The sequence below is a fragment of the Desmodus rotundus genome, chromosome 6 (assembly GCF_022682495.2).
Source record: "Desmodus rotundus isolate HL8 chromosome 6, HLdesRot8A.1, whole genome shotgun sequence".
NCBI classification, from domain to species: Eukaryota; Metazoa; Chordata; class Mammalia; order Chiroptera; family Phyllostomidae; genus Desmodus; species Desmodus rotundus.
The window spans coordinates 144,789,386-144,801,600 of NC_071392.1; the positions used below are offsets into that span (position 1 = coordinate 144,789,386).

Here is a 12,215-nt window from a genome sequence, read left to right on the forward strand (position 1 = left end):
CTTTGCCCTTGGTCACTGGTTGTGTGGGTGTCATATAACCTCCCTGAGCCTTGTTCCTTCATCAGCTATGTGGGTATGATACCACCCACCGTGCTGATCACAGAGCATTGCGGTGCGGCTCAGCCGAGGTCATAGACAGGAAAGTCCTGTGTGAACTGTGAAGAGATCCTCGCACATCAGCTGCAGATGGAGGGCACCTTACGAAAAAATAACGAGTGTGGTCTCAATGCATGTTAACTCCCTTTATTCTCCAAAAGGAGTCTGGACAGGGTGAGGTTGAAAGAAGTGTTTGGAAGCCCCCGAAGTTCCTCATGGTGCTTCTCCTCTTTTCCCTCAGTGAGGAATACAGAAACGGCAACCATGACGACCCACGTGACCCTGGAAGATGCCCTGTCCAACGTGGACCTGCTGGAAGAGCTGCCCCTCCCTGACCAACAGCCATGCATCGAGCCTCCGCCTTCCTCCATCATGTACCAGGTCAACTCTCCCAGGGCTCTAGGGGCTCAGGAACTCTGGGGATCCCCCATGAGGGTTTGCTTTGAAGGCAGAGGGAAGGGGCAGGACTGCATCTTGGAGGTGAAAGGTCACGAGCTGATGGAGTCCCTGGTGCCCTAATGGAGCTGAGTGTAAGGAATAGATTAGCTAGTAAATGTACACCAGAGCTATTCCTCCTCCCCAGGGGAGGCTTGTTGCTCTGCTCTGACCCCAAATACCTTCCCGGCTGTTCTTGCTGCAGCACCAACCAAGGCTCTGGCAGCTCCGATCTCATGAATTAAATATTGCAATTTAGAAACCCCCAGAGCCTGCCTGGGTAATTACTTTTCCTTCATGTATGTGAGAAGAGCTCTTCAACTCCCCGCAGCAGCTAATGGCCCAGGGAAGCCTGTCACAGTTGTTTGCTTTTGCCTGAGACGGGTGAGCTTGTGCTAAACCGTGATTGGACGGGTCAAAGCCATGGTCACCAGGGCACAGGGGGCAGGGCATCGTGCGGGAGGACTCTGCCTTGCAAATAGCCCCTGGTCTGGGTCTGCAGGGTGAGTATGCCACACTGTGAAAGAATAAGTTCATCTGAAATTCTTAGCTGTACTTGACCTTTTGAAAGTTCTCAGACTGCTAATTCGGACTAAATATAAATGTGTAATATATTTTACATTTCATTCAGTGGTTAGATTTATGAAACACATGCCTGAAGGTTCAACTCATAAACTTGGTGTATTCACATTTTTTAACCCAGATTAAATTTTAATTATATAAATACCATGTTTATTACAAGTAGTACAGAAAAGTAGAATAAAAATTCCTGTAACTATGTCTATATATGTGTGTATAGAGATCCCCACATGTCCCTTTTTACCATATAAATGTATATATTTTCTAATATAACAAGGGCATCATACTATATATATATATATATATATATATATATATATATATATATATATTGCTCTGTGATTTGGCATTTTTAACTTAAAATTTCTTATAGATATTTTCTTTGACGACACTACGGTGCTACCACATTGCATTTAACCACCGTGTAGTACGTACAAGTCCATTGTGTGGATATACTATTATCTATTTAGCCTTTCACTGGTAGTGGACATTGGAATGATTTCCAGCTTTTCCTTTCACAAAAATGCTGCAATTATGCCCCTTGCATGTACGTGCACCCTCAGGTGAGTCTTTTTGCACCTGCTGGGTGAAAGCTGTGCACATCTAACTTCCAACAGCTCTTAGGTGTGGACAGCATTCACTCGGGGGTGCCGCCAGGCCAACTGGTGGGACGCGGACGTGGGCCCTGTCTGCAGGCGGCTCGCACACCGTGTGGTTCAGAGTGGGATTTGAGGGGCAAAGTGACAGGCTGATGGGGACATAGCTTTCCACAGAGAACTGGCAGCGTGCGTTGGCAGCAGTTTGTTCCCTGGGCACCCAGCCAGCTTGGACCTGTTTTCCAATAACCAAATGTTCCTGTCCTCCAATTCCCACAGGCTAACTTCGACACAAACTTCGAGGATAGGAATGCCTTTGTCACGGGCATTGCAAGGTACATTGAGCAGGCCACAGTCCACTCCAGCATGGTAAGCCTCTGGGACCCTGCCAGGGCGGGCAGGGCTGTGGGCAGCTTGTCACACCAGGGGCACAAGCTCAGCTCTGCCGAGGACCCCCGGCCTCCGTCAGACCCAGCTCCAGAGGCCCATTCTTACACCTGCCCCATCCCATCTCAGTGTCTAGGGCCATGCTGTGCCCCATCCTTCCAGCTTTGCAAAACCTACTCACCTCAAGGCTCAAGTTTATCCCCACCATTTGCTTCCCTTTTAGGTTAACATGGGATTAGATGCTGCCTTGTTTTATACTTCATAGATTACTGGCTGTGTGGAATTTTGTCCTAGCAAAACAAAAGGTTTCTCATAAAAGGGACAGTGGCTTTGGAATGACATTGACTCGAGGAAGCTGGTGACCTAAATCGTTCACAAGCGGGGCCAGCTGTGTCACGGGACAGGTGTCTGGCCCATCTCCGAGGGATCACCCCTTCCCTCGCGGGCTTTCATGGGTTGTGTTCTCATGTAGCACTGAACCCAGAGGACTTCCAGGGTCCTTGTTCGGAGCCTGCCCCTGCGACTCTGTGGATCTTTTTTCTGTCTCAGCTACATTCTAACCTGGTCATACGAGCCCCTGCGCAATCATTGAGTAAATACGTGCCCTGGGCTCTGCAGAGACCGTGCTAAACAAGGGTGGGTGGGGGGAATTCAAGGAGAGATGTGGACCTGCCTTGATCCTCAGTGAGGCAAGTGGGGAATTGACAAGCCTACCATTTATCAAACACTTTCTGTGCAGACACTGTAAATGCATTTTTTTCGTCCTCACCTCAACCCCGTGAGGTAGGTTCTATTACAATACCCATTTTATGGATGGTGAAAACTGAAGTGCAGAACAGTTAAGTTACATGGAGTCGGCTGCTGACAAGTGACAGCTAAACCCAGGTCTGTGTGACTATAAAACCTGGGCTCTCGGCTACTCTTTGCACATAAATAAAAAAGCACAAAATTAAAGGTGAACGACACGGTAAAAGCACAAAGTGCTTTGTTTTGGAAGGGGCCTTGAGAGTATCGGAGAAAGCTTGATGAAGGAAATGGCTTGTATTATATGTATGAATATATAACATGTAAATATACATGTATTACATTATAACCATATATATATGGTCCTTCAAAATGCATAAGGTGTGCTCACTCATACTATCATTGGAGCCTTATAACAGCCCTGAAACTTGCAAAGAGATCATTATCCCCACTTTGGGGATAAGAAAACTGAGACCTAGGGAACTAACTCAGCAAGTTGCTCATGATTCCACAACTAGAAAGTCACAGGGTTGCAGCTGGAATCCAGGACTTTGCTCCCCAGTCCTGACCTCTTTCCACTGAACTCTGTGGTCCCAGCTGGTGGAACCAGCAGGAGCAAAGGCAAAAAGGCAAAAAACTCCAAAGACTGCCTGGGTTCGGAAGGTAAGATACATACAAGAAGATTCGATGTAGTACTTATGGAAAATTAGATAAGGGTCCGTGCACAGGGGGCATATTCATTTGATGGGGCGGCCAGTGGCTTCAATGACAGCAATGTATTTTCTCACAGTGCTGGAGGCTGGAAGTCCAATACCAAGGTGTCAGCAGGTTGGTTCCTCCAGAGGCCGCTCTCCTTGGCTCGCAGATGGCCACCTTCTCACTGTGCCCTCGCGTGGTCCTTCCTCCGTGGGCACACACATATGGTGTCTCTCTGTGTCCGAATTCCTTCTTCTTAAAAGGACACGAGTCAGACTGGACTGGGGCCCACCCTAGGGCCATTTTACCTTACTCACCTCTCTCTTTAAAGGCCCTGCCACCAGATACAGTCCCATTCTGAGGCCCCGGGGGTTAGGACTTCAACTTAGGAATTTTGGAGGGACACAACTCAGCCCATCACGGAGGGGTCATCTGGAAACTGTGTTCATTATTTTGAGAAACTGCCAGACTATTTTTTTCCTAGTAATACTCTTCACCCCTTTTACAGATTATGCAGCCTGTGCGTGTTTGTTTTCCATTTAATTCTCATAAAATTCTCTGAGGTGGTTACTGTCATTGTCACTAAAGGGAAAATCTTAGGTTCCGAGGTTGCCTGAAGGCCGAAAGGCCAAAGAGCGATGAAGCTGAGATTTGAGCCCAGATATTTGGACCCTGAGCTCAGGGCCCTTTCTTTTTATATTTTTAAAGATTTTTATTTATTTTTAGACAGAGGGGAAGGGTGGGAGAAAGGGAGGGAGAGAAACAGCAATGTGTGGTTGCCTCTTGCACGACCCCACCTGGGGACCTAGCCTGCAACCCAGGTGTGTGCCCTGACTGGGAATCGAACCAGTGATCCTTTGGTTCACAGGCCAGTGCTCAGTCCACTGAGCCACACCAGCCAGGACTCAGAGCTCTTTCCACAGCATCATTTACCAAATGAAAGAAACATTAGCATCACTGCATTTTTTTCAGATTTACTTTTCATGCTGTTGTTGGTTTCACTATCTGCTCTGCATTATTTTAAAAATTTATTTTAATCATTTTCTTACTTAGGGAAGAGTAATGTAAGTTCTCACAGAAAGCGCAAACATTATGGTACTATATGATAGGGAAAGTGAATGCTCCTGTTTGTCCAGCCACACGGAGAGCTTGCTAGTCGTAGCCTGGTGCATATTCCACCAAAATATCTTCCAAATCCAATAATATATTTTTATAATTATTACTCATTGTTTGGCTTTTGTAGCCTAACTGCTGTGCATACTGTTTTGCTACTTGTTTATTTTCTTGCTAACGTATATCTGGGACAACTTTTGCTCTTGGAACAAATAGATCTGCTTCTTTGTTTATAAGGTGGCCGACCGTCTATAAAAAATGTGGCCTCCTCACAGAGCCCTTGGTGTCTGATGAGGATAGTTTAGGCCAGTGTTTCTCAAACTCACTGTGCACCTGGGAGGGCGAGTCACCTGGGAATGTTACTGAAATGTGGATTCTGAGCCTCTAAGCCCAGGTAGTGGCTTGAGGCTCTGCCTTTCTAGTAAGCCCCCCAGGTGACGGTGATGCTGCTGGTCCACGGACCACCTGAGTAGTGAGGACTCAGGGGCCATTGGGAAGCTTGTGGCCCCAGCACAGCCTTTCCCTGATGAGCGTGTTTTGCTTTTCAGAATGAAATGCTGGAGGAAGGGCATGAGTATGCGGTCATGCTGTATACCTGGCGCAGCTGTTCCCGGGCCATCCCCCAGGTGAGACTCTCCTGGCCTGGTGGCTCTCTGGCCTCCAGGGGCACCACCACCCTTCACATCCCCTCCCTTCAAAATTCCAGGTGGCTGGGAGCAAAGTAGGGGGGAGGGTAGCGGAGAGGGGGACCGGCTCACAGAAGACATTTGGAGAGTTTCCCATAAAACTGATGCCAGCCTAAAAAAGTTTTTGTTCAATCTGTTTTATTTGGAAAACAGTAAACGCTAGCTGTATGTCACCCAAACCATTGCAGAAAGATATAAAGTAAAAAGCAAGACACCCTCCCCTGCCCCCCCCAACCCCCCACCACCCAAACCCACCTCCCGACAGAGCGTGGTCACTATGGGCACTGTGCTGCTGTTTGTCTGGGTCTTTTTTGGTGACTATCACAAATATTTCTATGATGATTATTTTGTAAATTTTACAAAAGCATGTTGCTTCGTATCTTGTTCTGCTCTTTGATGTTTTTACCATTTATTCTTTACTGTTGACATTTATTAACATACTGCCTGTATGTATATTGGCCCACCCAGATCCTATGTTACCATCACTACACCGCTAATCACCATACAAGTCACATTTTAACAAAATCAGCGAGGCGCAGGTGTGCAAAGGGAGGCTGGCTGTCTCCCTCCCCCACTCCTGGCCCCCGGGGCTAACTGCTCGCTGGCAGGTCACTTTGCACTGTTTCAGACTTTGTGTCTGTAATACATGTGGACACAGAAACACAGTTTTGTTTTGTTTAATGAAACGGGATTGAATTACTCTTCCTGTCCTGTCGCAGTTTTCACTTGCCAATTTATGGCAGCAATCTCTGCGTGTTAGTCGACACAGGGCTGTCTCGTTCCTTGTGACAGTTACATAATGATACTGAACGAGCGTCTCATATTTTGTCCATTCAGTCATCGACTCGTGGATATCGAGCTGATTGCCTCTATTTTAAGAATTTCTAAACAGCAGTGTGAAGGATGACCTTGTACTTACCCTTCGCACACTCTTCGTCACAGGGGACAATTTCTCGCTGTCACAGGTGACAGTTTCGGTCACCCTGTTAGCTGTCCCTAGTGTGCATGCTGTGAAAACATCTGCCACATGACTCCGATGTGCGGAAGCCCCGTGGCAGAGACCGTGGGTGTCTTGTGGGCCCGAGTGTGGCAGGTGCATCCAGAGCAGTGGATGGAACATTTTTCTCTGCTGAGACTCTGGCGGGGCCCCTCTGGGGTAGGAAACGGCTGCAGGAGGGGGACCTTACAGATAAACGTAGACAAGTGTATGGCTCCTGGGCACAGTGCAGAGACAACTGGAGGGAGTGGAGGATTGTTCTTTCCTGCAGCCAGTGTCTGGGGGGCATTTTCCCCCAGTCAGACCCATCAGACAGGGCTGCCCCAGCCTCCTGTCACGAGGGCAACCTTGTCATTTATCCTAGTTGAGTGAAAAGGGGCCCTTTAACAAGACAACAGGCATGAAGCAGGACTGTGTGTGCCGGTCAGGATGCCTGAAATCCCCTCTCCCCACAGGTGAAGTGCAACGAGCAGCCCAACCGAGTGGAGATCTATGAGAAGACAGTGGAGGTGCTGGAGCCGGAGGTCACCAAGCTCATGAAGTTCATGTACTTTCAGGTGAGGAGCTGGGTGACTCTGGACCAGGACACTTGGGAAGTTCCCCCACTCTTGTAAACACATGGGTCTGGGTTTTTGTGCCGTGTTGCTTATTCACTCGACAAATACTTGTTGAGTGCCCTGGGTGGGGGGCATGGACAAACCCCTGCCCCTTCACGTAATTTCCATCCTCGTGAGCATGCAGGTGTGCTCTGGGCAGGAGAGACTACAATGAACAGTACACAATCGTTTCCAGGGCATAATATGTGCTGTGAATCAAATAACATTTAAAAAATCTCTGGGCTAGAGGGTGTCTGTGACCTGGTGCATTAGGGACGACCTCTCAGGAGGTGGCACTTGAACTGGGGTTGGTGTGATGAGAAAGACTGCCAAGTGGTGATCCCAGGAAGGGGGTTTCACGGGGAAGGACCTGTAAAGCCAAGGAATGCCCTGAGGCCTGACAGAGCCTAATGGGTTTCAGAAACAGAAGGAAGCCAGGGAGGTGGCAGGGTGGGAAGTGGGAGTGGTAAAAGTTGGGGCTGCAGAGGTAGCCAGGGACCCAATCATACAGGGCATGAAGTAGGACGTGAAAAGAATTTGTGGATTCTATTCAAGCAGCACAGAAGCTGCTGGAGACTTCTGAGTGACGACCCGGTTTGAGCTTTTACAACACCTGGCTGCTGTGTGGGAAAGGGATGGGAGGTGGGGGCAGTACAGATGTGAGGGGCAAGAGGGGCAGGAGTGACAGGAGGGAGACCAGCTGGGAAGCCAGGAAGAGTGATTATTTAAAGGAGGGAAAGGGGAAAGACAGCCAAGGGCTTTCAAGAGGGCAAGCTAGTTAAAAAAAGAAAGGACAAGCTGGTTAAACGGAAGTAACAAAGGAAAAATAACACAAACTGGTTGCTTATGCATGTGTCGGAAGCTGCTCAGGAGAGCAGCCTTAAGACCAGCCTGCACCCTGGAGCAGGAGTCATGTTACACACCGCGCCCTGCCCGGGCTCCACGGGAGAGCTGAGCTCCATAAACAGGCTCCCAGGCACTGGTCGAATGTCTGCTCAGCTCCGCACTGGCCTCCTGGTGGCAGGAGGTGGGATGTTTGGGAAGGTGAGGTCCTTGCAGCCCAGGCAGGAACACTGGCTTCCGAGGCAGAGGCCCATGTTCTGCCACGCGGTGACTGTGTGCCTGTGTGGCATTTAATATCTGTGACACCTTCAGTTTTCTCACCCCAGAAATAATACCACACCACGGTTTGTGGTGAGGATGAAAGAAGTTTGTTTGTAAAGAGCTAGGTAGAGCCCTGGCTAAACGGTAGGTTTAACACATCAAAGCTGCCGTATTAGCATCATGATTCTGCCTTCAAGGAGCCTAAAATCTCTTTAGGGAGGCAGATCCAAGAGAGAAAAACTATCCAGAAACCAATTAAGTACTAAGCTGAGGGCCTCCTGGCAAGAGAAATGGGGGTTTGGGATCATATGGAACTGCCCTGGGCAGGCAGTAGCCATTGCCTGCATGTGGCTATTTGCATTCATTAAAATTAAATAAAATTTAAAATTCAGTTCCTTCGTCGCCCTGGCCATCGAGTGCTCTGTAGCCACATGTGGTGAATGGTTCTCCTGTTAGGCTTTGTAGACTCAGGACATTTCCATCATTGCAGACAGTGGTATTGGACTTGGACTCTAGAAGGAGAGAGCATGGCCCGGTCTGATCTCGGCAGGAGAGGAATTCATGGCCGGTGGGGTACCCCACGCTGAGGAGTGGAGCGCACCTAAAGGAGTAATTTCTCTCTCCTCCTCTTCTGCTGCCGTCTCTCTGGATTACTGCTTCAGCCTAGTTCTTTGTTGTTCGGTAGCTTTCTTTGGTAACAGATTTACTGCTGTAATTCACAGACCATGTAATTCACCCGTGTAAAGTGGACGATTCAGTGGCGTTTAGTACATTCACAGAGTTGTGTGTCCATTACCAGGTCAATTTATGCCATCTCCATCACCCCAGAAAGAAACCCCACACCCTTTCACTATTACCCGTTACACCCCTGTCCGCCCCAGCTCTAGGCAACCGCCCTCCCGACCCCCCTCTCTGCTTTGTTTCTCCATAGACACATTACATTGTAATGTGCAGAAGTCATTTGTTTTGTCTTCCCTCACTAAAATATAAGCCGGTTAGGATAGAGTTTTTTTTCTAGTTTTGTTCCCTTCTTTACTCCAGTGCCTAGGATGGTACCTGGTACATAGTGGATCCTCAGTAAATACTATTGATTGGATCCATGAACCTCTTTCTCTGAATGTCTCTCTTACTCTTGGTCTCTACTGCCATATTGGTACCTCCCACTGTCCTAGGTGCTAGAATACAAAAAACGAGTAACGCACAATGTTTCTCTGCAAAGGTGTGACTAATGAATACATTGGTTCAACTCACTTGAGGGTTGCGGGGGGAGGTTCCAGGCTTCCCTTGAAAAATCAGCTTTGCATTTAGGGGCTTCTCTGAGGAAGGCCCCCTGGCAGATTTGCCTTTCTCTAAATGCCCAGGCTCTGACTAGGGCCCCAGGGGAGCCTTGACCCTGCTCCCCACCTGAAAGCGCAGCAAGCTGCCCCCTGGCCGCCCCGTCCTTACTCACGTCTCCCTTGCTCCCGCAGCGTAAGGCCATCGAGCGATTCTGTAGTGAGGTGAAGCGGCTGTGTCACGCGGAACGGAGGAAGGACTTTGTCTCCGAAGCTTACCTCCTGACCCTGGGCAAGTTCATCAACATGTTCGCCGTCCTGGACGAGCTGAAGAATATGAAGTGCAGCGTCAAGAACGACCACTCTGCCTATAAGAGGTCAGTCCCCCCTCCCTGCCCACTTCCTGGGGAGCTAGCCAAGGGGAGGAAGAGGATGGAGTCCTTCTAACAGGTTCCTTCTCCAGAACCAAACGAGCCACAACCCAAGTACACAGGACCTGGTTCTGTGGTGTGAGGGAGTGCAGGGCTGGCTCCTGGGAGAAATGGGTCTTTGTGTCGTGGTCATCGGTAAGCAGTGTCCATGGCGTTGTGGCTCAAGGCAAATTTATACAGACTACCGAGTCCTGTGGAGGAAAAGGGACCGCACGGCCACTCTCTCAAGGGGAGAGCACCCCAACCCTTGCCTTGACAGGCTTTTATTGATTTTCTGGGCACATTACATTGAGGATGGTCCTCATTTACTATGCACAGGTTCACTTTAGTTGGTTACCTTTTACAGAAAACAAAGGAGAGGCTGTTGCTAATTACATCAAAAAGGAAGGATATTTGCAAATGTAAAGGGAAAAGTGGTTGAACTGGTTACACTCGTCCTTGGAAGGTTTAGCACAGATTTTAGGAAGTTACTTTAAAGACCTGCAGTAAACGTTTGCTGCCTGGATCCAGGATGGGGGAGTTTTAGCAAAAGCAAGTCTCAAAGTGGCCTAGGTACAATGAAGGCCTGATTCCCCACGGGAGAACCTATCCGTGGGTGTGGGTCCTGTGTGCCAGACTTCTCTTTCCACTGGCCTTCCCGAATGGGAGCTGGGCCCACGCCACGCAGAACGGTCTCCTATATCTTTGCAGGGTTTTCTGTCTCAAGATGGAATCAGATCCTTGTTCCCCGCCTGTGGGGCAGCAGCACCCTCTCTTGTCCTGTGTAGTACAGCATCATGCGATCATCACAAAATGACCACAGTAGTCATTCCTGCCCGCATCAGACAGCCAGTTCAAACTGCTTCTGTGAGAGGAGGGACGGACTGGCTCCCAGAACTGCGAAGCCACTGTGTACCTGGATCCGGGTACTCAGAGGATGTTGGTCTAGTTCCCTCCACCTCGCACTGCAACTTGTCCTCCATATGGGCTCATTCTCAGGCAGACTTGGCCCTGGGGTGGCCTCCCTCGGGCCAGCATAGCCACCCCAGCTTCAGCTTCGCAAGAAGGAAAGGATGCTCGTCCTTGCAAATACTTTTACATAAGTCCCAGGGAGGGTTGTCGTCGCTCCAGCTTGGTCCTGTGCTAGGTCCTTTGTCCATTACTGTGGGGGGAGGGAGCTCTGATTGGACAGGTGCTCACCCACCCGTGGGGTCACTTGGGGGTCAGTGTCAGCTCACAAGAGAAAAGGACCGAGAGAGAAGGGAAGAGGTCGTTCCTCTGTAGAAATTAAGGGACAGCCACCCAAAAGTGGGGTGGGGAGTCAAAAGCAACAGATTCCCTCTTTGTTGTCTGGACACACCTCTTGGGAGGGATTTTCTGTGTCCCTGATAGAAGGGCCCTTCCTCCTTGAACCACATCATCCCGGGACTCCCAGGTTACTGGAGAAAGCAGACAGTGGGCTGATTCTCAGCACATCATCCTCCTGAGTGAGCTGTGAAACCTGGAGGTGCCCAGCGGGCAGAGCCCCATCTCCAGCCTGACTCAGAAATGGCACCTTTCACAAAGGTTCATAGACGGCTCATAGTGTAATACCTCCCCTCAGTATCTCCCCAACTCCTTCCATCGTGGTCACAATTGACATGCTCTGCGGGCCGGCTGGAGTCGTGAGTGGGGCAGGTGTCTTGTCTGAGTTGTGACTGTCAGGCTGTACCACCACCGGGTTAGGCTGGGGGAGTCTGGGCCACCGCAGCCTTCTCCTTTCAAGTCCTGCCTGTGCTCCCCGCCATCCCCTCACCTGTAATCCCAATGGGGTAAATAGACTTTGGTTTTCTGTGTAATGCTTTGCTTTAGAAACAGAGAGGTTTTCCAAGTAAAGAACATAATACACAACAAAAACAGCGCCTCCTGCCTGTGATTCTGCTCCATGACTGACTGGCCATTTCACGGAGGTCACCCCAAGGCCCAGGGATGCTTATTTCACTCTGTCTTACCACTTACAGCTGGTGGATAGGATGCTAGCTGCCCTTAAACTTGGAGTTTGACCTTCAGGGCATTCTTGCCTCTGAATTTCAGATGCCCTTATCACAAGTGTAAACAGCTCCAAATGAAATGACTCCAGAACACATCCTACTTTGACATTAGTCACCTGTGATATCAGGGCTCATTAACCTCGGGGGCAGTGTAACTCCGGGTCAGGTGGGCCTACTTAGGCAGTGGCACTCGAGCCTTCCTCTCTGCGACACCCATGCTTTAGGGCTGCCCAGTTCCTGAGGAAGATGGCGGACCCCCAGTCTATCCAGGAGTCGCAGAACCTGTCCATGTTCCTGGCCAACCACAACAGGATCACCCAGGTGAGGGCACACTCCCTGTGTGTCCTGGAACCCCGGGACACAGGCGGGGCCCAGGGGCTGGGTGGAGTCTGCGCAGAGGAGCCCAGTCCAGATCTCACACCCCGCTGCCTGGCTCAGGAATTCAGCTGCAGACCTAAGTCTCCCCTCCCAA

The 12,215-nt window shown here is 49.7% G+C and overlaps 1 protein-coding gene across 2 annotated transcripts in view; it reads left to right on the forward strand.

Moving 5' to 3' along the window:
* CYFIP2 (cytoplasmic FMR1 interacting protein 2) overlaps window positions 1-12,215 on the forward strand; it is a 104,358-nt gene that overhangs the window by 15,318 nt on the left and 76,825 nt on the right. For both annotated transcript variants that reach the window (XM_024577086.3, XM_024577087.4), the window contains exons 2-7: window positions 338-477; window positions 1,986-2,075; window positions 5,195-5,272; window positions 6,785-6,886; window positions 9,499-9,680; window positions 11,968-12,064. In XM_024577086.3, the coding sequence (XP_024432854.1) occupies window positions 361-477; window positions 1,986-2,075; window positions 5,195-5,272; window positions 6,785-6,886; window positions 9,499-9,680; window positions 11,968-12,064 (666 nt within the window). In that variant the 5' untranslated portion in view covers window positions 338-360. The remainder of the gene's footprint in view (window positions 1-337; window positions 478-1,985; window positions 2,076-5,194; window positions 5,273-6,784; window positions 6,887-9,498; window positions 9,681-11,967; window positions 12,065-12,215) is intronic.